This window comes from Schistocerca americana, chromosome 11 (assembly GCF_021461395.2).
Source record: "Schistocerca americana isolate TAMUIC-IGC-003095 chromosome 11, iqSchAmer2.1, whole genome shotgun sequence".
Taxonomy (NCBI): Eukaryota; Metazoa; Arthropoda; class Insecta; order Orthoptera; family Acrididae; genus Schistocerca; species Schistocerca americana.
In genome coordinates, this window is record NC_060129.1 from 143,041,816 (window position 1) to 143,051,674 (window position 9,859).

The following is a 9,859-nucleotide window of genomic DNA, read 5'->3' on the forward strand; positions in this document are numbered from 1 at the left end:
TGGATTTTATTGTGTTTTGATATCAGAAAGTCATGTTGCCATGCACCCTGTATATTCTGCATATATTTTTCACTGTAAGCTATTAAGGCAAATAGCACTGAACAGGAATTGATTTCACTTAAGCTCCCAAATGTTTATTCAAAATCCTGCTTTTTGTGGGTAAATAACAAATTATTTTATCTTCATTGCCAAGTTTAAAACTTGTCAGTCGTGACTCCGCTGTTCTGGGCTGTGACCCTGTGGTAATCTGTTGCGCTAAGTTCTGCCACACATGTGTTTTTTCCAGGTACTGCGCGAGGCGGCGCTGTCCCAGGAGGCCGCAGTTCGCATACAGAGTGTGATGGGCACGGGCCCGCCGGCACCACCGTCCACCACCCCTCTGTAGGGCCGCTTCACCACCTCTACAGCATTCTCTCTTTTCCCCAAAATATCCTTTTTCTGTGCGCACTCCACGTAAGGTGGGAGCTGTTTTATCCAGACACTTGCCCAAAAACAGAATCTCGGTGCAGTCTCTCACTGCTGCACAAAATTGAATATGTCTACAACTCTAGTGCCTAATGAAGAGCTCTGACTGTGTTTTGGAGGTTCTACAGTTTTATTGAGGCAGAATTTATTTAGAGCTCCTTTTGAGTGAAGAATCTCTGAGACCGTCTGTAGCAGAAAATGAAAATGAGGCATAGATACTTAACCTGCCCATATTTGATATATAAACAATATATTTGTGTGACTATATATTTTGTACACTCTGTTTAATCTGTAATCCTGACTACAGTGGCTTCCTGAAATGAAATGTGCTTTAAAAGTTTTCATTTCCTACTTTCACTTCCACAAAACTCTTATATGGAATCATGTTTAGACTCAAAGACTTTTTTTCTCTCTACAGTACTTCTAAACACCCAGAATCACAGTAATTAATTACTTTTTAATCCGATGTACATTTACATGTTAAATTTTGTTATATACAAAAACAAAATTTAAATATATTACTTACACCATGACTGTTTCAATGTAACAGTCGTATTTTTGCTATATGTATACTGTTTTGTATATATCAACTCTTTTGATAATATATCTAAGCATAAACTTATTTTCAGAATCTGTTTCTTAGATTTTAGCATTTCATATGTGTTTCTGGGAAGGTAGGGGGGAGGGGGTGATCCTACATACATATTGCTTGTACTAATTTAATGTTGTTGTTGGAGATGTTGATATAAAACATCATAGATGATGTAATTATTTCTGCATGTGGGAGATAAAAGTGAGAAACTGGTGTAGTTAGTAGGAATAACCTTGTTACGTTTTGTACATCAGTGCCTGGTGACGAGAGTGGGATGGAGGTTTTTTGCACGGTTCTGCCATCAGGTGGCACAGGTATACTCTTCTGTCGGCAGGCAGTGTTCGGGTTGGTGAAGGTGTGGTATAGTGTCATGTACTTATGTAACTAATTGATCCACCGTCTTCCATTAGCATAGTTATTTAGATTTAAAAGATTGCTCATGCAGTATACTGGTTCAGAAGACCACAGACATAGTGAATGAATGATATTGATATATATGCACAACATTCAATGGAAAGAGTACATTTGAAACATTTACTGTCAGGGAGTCAGCTTTGTTATTTTTTCGTGTGCAAATGGTGAGTAAGGAAGAAAATATGTGGCAGTCTGTGTGTTGTCAAAAATGAATTTTCTGCTAGTTGGAGGATGATTGAAATGTGAACTACATTTACTCGCTGTCACACGTGTAATTGATACAATTGCTGCATATTTAGTTCTTTAATAAATGTATGATATGCAAATGTTGGATATCTGTTTACAATTAACTGTCTTCATTTATCTTTGATGAAAATTAATTGATTGGGTTGCATGTTTTGGCAGATTTTATTTTTGCAGACACTTTGCTGTAAGCTGTGCACTGTTGTTCACAATCAGTTTACCTTTGGAATGTTCTTTGACTTTGCTATGGCGAGGACTGGATGAGGACTAACGAGCAGTGATTATATTTTTACTGCCTGCAGAATGTGTATTTTATTCATATTAGAATTAGTTCTGAAGGCAGTGGATGCTGTTTACTCTTCACAGGCTATTATAGAACTCAGATCTCTCTTTTGCAATACATATTTTTTTATACAAATGGGTTGTTGATGACACAAATTGCTCCATATGTAAGTAAATGTATTAAATCACCTCTGTTTCAGTCCTTTGGCACTAGTGTCCACATATTATTATTAACAATAATGATGAATGCAGGGATAGCAAATGAAATGGGATATATTGTAAGAGCAAACTGAAAGAGTTTGTAACATGGAAAGACAGATTAGTAAGAGTTTATGGAGGCCCCTACGTGATACCCTGGCCTTCTGTTGCCAGTTGGACCACTATCCAAAAATTCTAGAGTGTTCGTGTGATTTTTTAGAGAGAGACAAAATTTAGTGCTTCGTTCAAAGACAGAAGACCTCATCTATGTAACTAATATTTATGGCTTGTGCCTGGTTACTTACGCACAAACTGTTCACTGCTTGAGTGTGTTGCAAAAGTTGGTATTAAAAAAGTACCTCGATTAACAAGAGATAATGTGCGCAACAGTCTGCATTGTTGGGAGAGGAAAATGCACATTCTGCCCATTTTCTGTCCATCTCTCTGCTAGTAATTTGAAAATTAGTTAATGTAAACAGCAGATGTATCTTTAGGATGAAGGGAATTATATGTGGTTTCCTGTATGTGCAATGGTTTATAATAAAATGGTCTTGTCAGTTTCCTAATCTGTCCAAAAGACTGCAGGAGGCATTCCTTTATTTTGTAAATGATGTAATTAAATATTTGTAGAAATATATGTATATTTTTAGAGTATTTTTCACTTACTTTACATACTCTAATAATAATGAATTGTGTATCATGCTGTTTGAGAACTGTGTATTTTTGTGGAGTACATTAGTCTGTGGTATAAATTTGTAATATTCTTCTGTTGCTAGGAAGCTGCCAATCCCCATACAGTTTTTCAATTCTGTGTCTGAAGCAATATAGCAGTTTGAAGTTTTGAGCATATATTCAAAATTATTTTTGTTACAAAAAGAATGCGTTGCCTGTTGCCGGGTGGGAAACATACAGTAATTCGAGAGCAGGTTAGCCAGGGCACACGGACAACTCCTCGGCGGGCGGGCGACGCCTCCACATTGCAGCACTCGTGCTGGCTTCACAGCAAGCATGGCAGTGTCAAATAGTACAACACCAGAGCTCACACATTCTGTCCTTCATACAGTGTTATTGTTCTTCACATATAGAAAAATCTCCTTAGCAAAATGGGCAGAAATGATAAATAGTTTCGAAGATTAATCGGTAGTTAGCAGCAGAGTTGTGCAAGTAGCAAGTAGCTCCTCTCCAATTTTTCTGTGAAGCCTAGAGGCATTGCCAGCACAGAGGCCTGAGAGGTGCCATTCAGCCATCCGGTTGGGAAGCGTTTCCTTTTTCGTGGACAGTGAAATGTTTTCTTGCAGAATGTGAATCTCTTGTATTGTTTCAAATTTATCCTGTGGTGTAGGCGAGTGTAACGAATGCATGTGTAGTTCAGCGTTACATGGCCTTGCTCTTCGGGCAGTGCGGCATGTGATATGGTGGTCAGGAACTGAATGTGACTGCCTTTTTCCTCCTTTCTGTTCGAATTCTGATGATGAAAATGTTTCATCGCCCTTATTTGAACAGAGTACGTCAGAGTCGGCTGCCAGCAACTTTGCTGGTGTTCTCAGATCATTGCTACAGAAGGCAAACGTCACTGTGAGACTTACTGTCAATAGCTCTTTTATGAAACTGTCAGATTTAAACCATCTTTACCTCAGTATGTCCTGCAATGTCTCACAAATGAGAATTGGCTGCTTCCTCAGTGTACTTCCCTGAAGGATTCTCCCTCTGCATAGGGCACATGTTTCGGAGTTCCGTGTCTGCTTGCCTCACAGACAGAGGAATATCTTGGAAAGATACTAAGTTTCTTGTAACTTATAATATTTCAGTTTGAGAAAAAGTCTCAGGTTTCCACCCGGGAGACAGTGTTAAAATAGCACAACATTTCAAAGATTACCATAATCACCATCTTATACCGAGGTGTCAAGATATGCAGATGTCAGAATATTTACACTAGCGGTGTGCCCTCTTTGGCATTCTGAATATGTCTTGTGTGCTGAGTAAGTTCTTGTCATATTGTCGCTAATGCAGGATTTTGTGCCAAACTAAGTTGGTATCATTCGTCGCTATTGCCTGGATTCTTGTGAATCCTTATTTCCACGGATTCCCTTATAATGCTAAGTCAAAAGTGTGGCCTTACTGTGTGGTGTACTTTGCTGTCACTGATTTTTCTTTGTGAACTAGTGATACAGGCCTTGTAATGTTGCAATTGATGAGGCTCTATATATAGCTTTCTTTTAAGCTGATGACCATTTCGCCAATAACAATACCACAATTCACCGAAAAGTCTTTTGCCTTTCTCTTGTTACATAATATAATTTGAATATGTATATTCCTCTTAACATTTATTCTGATGCAGCTTGTTTATACCAGTAGGAAGAGAATATCAAGATCTTTTGTAACTTGAAAAACTGGTAACATCAAAATCACAGAGGAAATCACTCCAGTCAGAATTTACCTTTGCCAAAGATGCTATTGCACTGACTGTCATTATGTTACGAAAATTCCACATACTGTAAATCTCGAATATCTTAATGTCCGTACAGGAAATTAAGAGATTAAATGAGTATTCCAATTCAGATGTTTCCAGTAAGGTTAAATAACTATTCCAATTCAAATGTTTCCAATAACTTTTTCTCTCCAGCAGATTTATTTGAGTCAATGAAATCATGTTAGCATACAATTGCAGACCACTTCCAAAACCAAACTTCATGTACAGTTAGTTAATACTTCATCATAATCTTGGTACATAGTCTCAATACAGACTCTACTTATTTAATTACAAAATTAATAGTATTTCAATAGAATAACATGCAGGGATGTTCTTGACAGTACTATCGCGGACTTCTCCTGCCAACTGTTTCCTGGCACATACTACATCCATAGATAATCACTGGACCACATCATGACTAACCTGTGCACTCAACATTAAACAAACAGTAAACAAACAATTCTTTAAAACACTGGTAAACACACAATAATAAATGTTCGGATAACTAATTGCTATTTACATGATGTTGGTGTTCCAATTAATATTTTGAAACGAGATACAGACCGTTTGTCCAATGTATTGGTGGCCACATTCACAAGAGATGTTGTATACCCCAGCCACATTCAGCTATAGTGGGTCTTCCACAGAGCCAAAGCACTCTTTCATCTTACGCAGTGGTCATAAGACAGTTTTTAGGTTGCGCCGAGAGAGGCCCCCAAGTTATGAAGTAAAGTGAGTATCTTGTCTTCTTTCTCCTCTTCCCAGTTTGCTTCATCTTTTATCAACTGCGCTACTAATCTGTGCTTCTCTGAACCCATATTTGTGAAATACTGCCTTCGGCTGGGAAGCTTCGTTTATCACACGTGACCTGCATTCTATGTACCACTGTGGTCAGTACAATCTGCCATTATGCTGGATGGTAGCACCTTGTTGTGTATGGGTAAAGGTCTGCATGGGTCATTTTCTTATATGCTCCATGACCTAGTGTGCCATCTGCCTTCCTGTTGATTAGCATGTCAAGAAAGGGAGACAACCATTCTCCTCTTTTTCCATAGAGAATGAAACTTGCCATGCTCCCGCACCACAAAAACATTGTCAACATATCAGAAGTAGTGCTCGGGTTTTTGGTAGGTAGTTTGAAGGGCCACCTCCTCAAAGTGTTCTGTGCAAAGATTTGCAACCCCAGGAGCCAGAAGATGACAAGTATGACATTCTTCGAAATGTCGCGATAATTTAATGCTGCCATCTGCCTGGAAACCTGAGGACTTTTCACCAATAGTATATGCTGGATGAGTCTACGGTCACAAATACTTCAGGTGTTTCCACAAAATTAACATATCGTTTCATAATCAGTCTGTAAAGAAATTCCTACCCACATCATAGCTACAAGACCACAAAAAAAAGAAGGGTTTTGCATTATCTCAATTAGGAGGGAATTAAATAATTAAAGAGCCAAATTATTATAAAAAAAGAAGCTGTATGTTTGTACAAAATAAGACTTTTAGTACTTCTCAACATAATCCCCACCAATATTAATACACTAGTCCCGGCAGTGAACTAGTTATTTTTTGCACCTGTTGCAAAGAAGTCTGTCTTGTTGTTTGAGCCACATTCCACAAATATTTTGACCACATCGTTGTTGCTGAACTTTTTTCCACATAATGCCTCCTCGAGTGAACCCAAGCTTCATCACACATTAAAAATCTCGTTTAGAAATGGGTCACCTTCCCTTCCATAGCATTCTATCGAGTCTGTACACACTTTAAGTCTTGTTTCCTCGTGTTTTGGGATTAACTCTTTTTGGACCCATCTTGCGCTTGTTTTGCTGTAATTGAGCTTGTTTCTGACAAGGTTATGAACTGTGCCAACACTTATTGCAATTGTCTTTGCTATACGTTCAACTCTAATACTTTGGTCTTCTCGAATAATGTCATCAATGCAACTTTCGAGTGAAGGGGGTTGATACTTCAACTGACCAGCCAGGATGTTGCTCATCAGTCATTGAGGTTAAATCATTTTTTAACTGCTCCGCACTTTTATAAGTATATCCATAGTTTGTACAACATTCATTGTACTGTAAAATCGTCCAAGAAAAGATTTTAGCCAGATTTTCACCTTCGGAAAGCAAAAAATCGATAACTGAATGTTGTTAGACTACTGTGGAAACTTCAAGAAGAGACACCGTGCAATATCAAAGTTATAAACAAACAAGTTTTTATCCTTCAACTGTTTTTAGCACGTCGTAGTGATACCAACCTAAAATTATTAATGTACAAAACTCCTCCCATAAACTGTTTCATTTCAGTTTTTCTCTTTCATTACTAATTGTCCCTTGTATGTGTAGTGAGACTGTCATCAACTTGAAAGTCATCAGGTTGAAGATTGCTTTGAACGCTGTAGTTCTTTCCTAGCTGTGGTCCTGGTGTAGCAGGTACACCCTTGCCTTCCTTCCACCTTTCAAATGATTTACTTAGCCAGTTCACAAAGGCAAACCATTGCTAGGGGTAAAACGTGAAACATCCTCTGACAGAACAGAGGATTAAGTCTTGGACTTTTCCGTCTGTAATTTGTCATATGGTGTACATTCTAATAAAAACATTGATGGCAGGCAATGAAAACCTCATAACTCCATTTTGTTAAATTTTACTGGAGGAAGAAAAATGGTTTGTTAAAAAATATATAAAGTAATACAGACAATGTTAGCACATGTGTAACTGTATACTGTAGTAGAAATCTGGATGTTGGCAGATTAGAAAAATCCATGTTCTTTCAAATCTCTCTTTGACAGTGGAGTTACTGGAATCTCAAGATTTCCACATACAGATGAAGTTATGAGGTCTTCATTGCTTGCCATTGTTATATTGGTACAGCAATAAAGCTAACATAGTTTTCCTATTACCTACTGAACTTGGTTACAATTTAACACTTGAGCAACAGCTAGACTCCACTGCCTCATCAGACACTGCAAGAAATTCAGTTACCCTCATAATTCAGTCTGGAAGTTCTTCCACTTTACATTGGGTTGTTTGTTTTCGGCTCCACAGCCACATTTTGGAGATGCTGTCTTCCCCCATTTATTGAGGGCACTTTCTCTCTCTCTGCTTCTGAATGCTGTGCAGAGAGGGAGAGGGAGGTTGGATACTTTGACCTTGCCCTCTGCTTCCACGTGCTTCAGTTGTCCCCCATCCCTCTTCTGACATGGCTGTATTCAGTTCCAGCTTCTGACTCACATCGAATGATATGGGTAGGATGCAACCAGCCTCACTTGTGTGTCTGGTGTTTCTTTATGTCTTCCTTTGGTCTTCCACTAACACATGATACGCATCACCATATGTACACAAATATTACAATTGTCCCTAAATTTTTTACACACACACAAAGAAGTGAAACTAGAAGAATTGTTGCCGTTGCTATTGCCTGTTGTGCCACATGCTAAAGTCAGGGTGAGAAACCCGCCTTCCCCTATAGTATGCTCGGCAGTCCAGGTACATTTGGGAGGCAGCATGTATTTTAAAATCTTGTTTTATAAAACCCACCCTTGTGGGTTTAATGAAAATGGTGTACGTACTTAAATATTATTAGTATTATTAAATATAAAAGGAAGTTTCTTTTACATATCCAGTTTTAAGTTTGTATGCATTGCATTTTTATTATTATTATTGCCGTCTGCTTCTCCGTGCTGCAGGTACTCCCTCATTGTTCTTGCAACATGTAGATGTACACAGTTGCTGCTTTTGACTCGCATCAAGCAGTATATATAGAATGTCGCCATTCTCACTTTTTTGTGTAATGTTTATTCTTTCTGTTTTCCCCTTGGTCTTCCTCAAACACACAATAAACATCGCCGTATGTTGACTGACTGTAAAATTGTTCCAAAATATTTTCACACACGCTCGACGAGGTGAAATTATGCCGACTCTGTTGCCTATCACACCGCATGTTAAAGTCGAGTTGACAGTGCTCACTTTCTTGTACAAGTGTGATGCATTTAGAGGGCCAATATGTCTTTTAAATTTTTATTTTGAACTATCCACTACTGTGCATTTAATGAAAATGATGTATTTACATATTTGTAGTATTAACAAATAACAAAACAAAATTTGTTTATGTACACAGGTTTTTTATTTGCATGAGTTGCACATTTATCGGCATTACTGTTGTATTTGCATTGTATAATTGTTGTTGTTACTATTATTATTATTATTATTTTTATTTTTATATATGTAACCTGTATTATACTAACATGTTGTAACTTATTATTATTGCTATAATAAGTATTATTATATATATTATATATATTATATTATATATTATCACAATATATGTAGTGAGATGAGATGTTGACATTGGAATGTAACCTTGGCTACATGTCTGTATTTTATCCATGTTACTGTTGCGTAACTGTATGCAACTTACATATGTTATTGATCTTAGTAACAAGGTATAGGACGTAACGTATTCAACAAATGGAAATTATTTTCAGAGATAAACATGTTTATGATCTGTGTTAAAGTTAGAAGGTTTCTTGGATACCTATCAGTGTAATGAAAGACAATAAAGCTCTACCATATACATTCAACAATAATTCTGTTGTACAAAGTAACTTCCCCTGTACAAACAGTTTGGAGACTGTGATTTTTGGACTGATGTCATCTCCACCAGAAACTTAGCCATTGCTTGTTTAATAGGATGTTTAAATAAACTGTGTGAATGAAAATATCTCCAGACAGCTGTCGCCCAATTGTAAGCTATTATTTCTCACGCCACACTGGTTTCAAATGAAAGACTATTTTTAGCAGCTGTCCTGATAAAGAATAGATAAGTGGAGCCATATTGGCTAGGTGACCTCATCCCTTTTGATAGCTGCTCCAAAAGTTAACTAATGTCAGCTTTCTGTGTCAATTGCTCAGTTTGCACAAGTCATTCCTGAATGCCTCATGGTTTTCGTACGTGCCAGCATGCATTACTTGTAAAGCTCCTTTCTGCGAGTTACTTTATTTTCACATTGTTATTCAACAACTCACATCGAGTGAGTCTGCTTCAGCATTCACAGTGTATGGAGACCCGCTTGTCGCAAATGATCGCATCATTTTACGTTTCAACATCAAAATTGTGCATGTTCTCAATGCTGTCTGGTTTTCTATACTGAACAGTGAAAGTGATCCTCCTCCTTACAAAAAGTCGTAATAAGAGGG

At 37.6% G+C, this 9,859-nt stretch overlaps 1 protein-coding gene across 4 annotated transcripts in view; it reads left to right on the forward strand.

Moving 5' to 3' along the window:
* The window catches only part of LOC124553777 (transmembrane protein 98-like), a 78,579-nt gene extending 69,330 nt beyond the window's left edge, over positions 1-9,249 (forward strand). For all 4 annotated transcript variants that reach the window (XM_047127716.1, XM_047127714.1, XM_047127715.1 and 1 more), the window contains one exon: positions 287-9,249. In XM_047127716.1, the coding sequence (XP_046983672.1) occupies positions 287-385 (99 nt within the window). In that variant the 3' untranslated portion in view covers positions 386-9,249. The remainder of the gene's footprint in view (positions 1-286) is intronic.
* Positions 9,250-9,859: the final 610 nt, after the last annotated feature.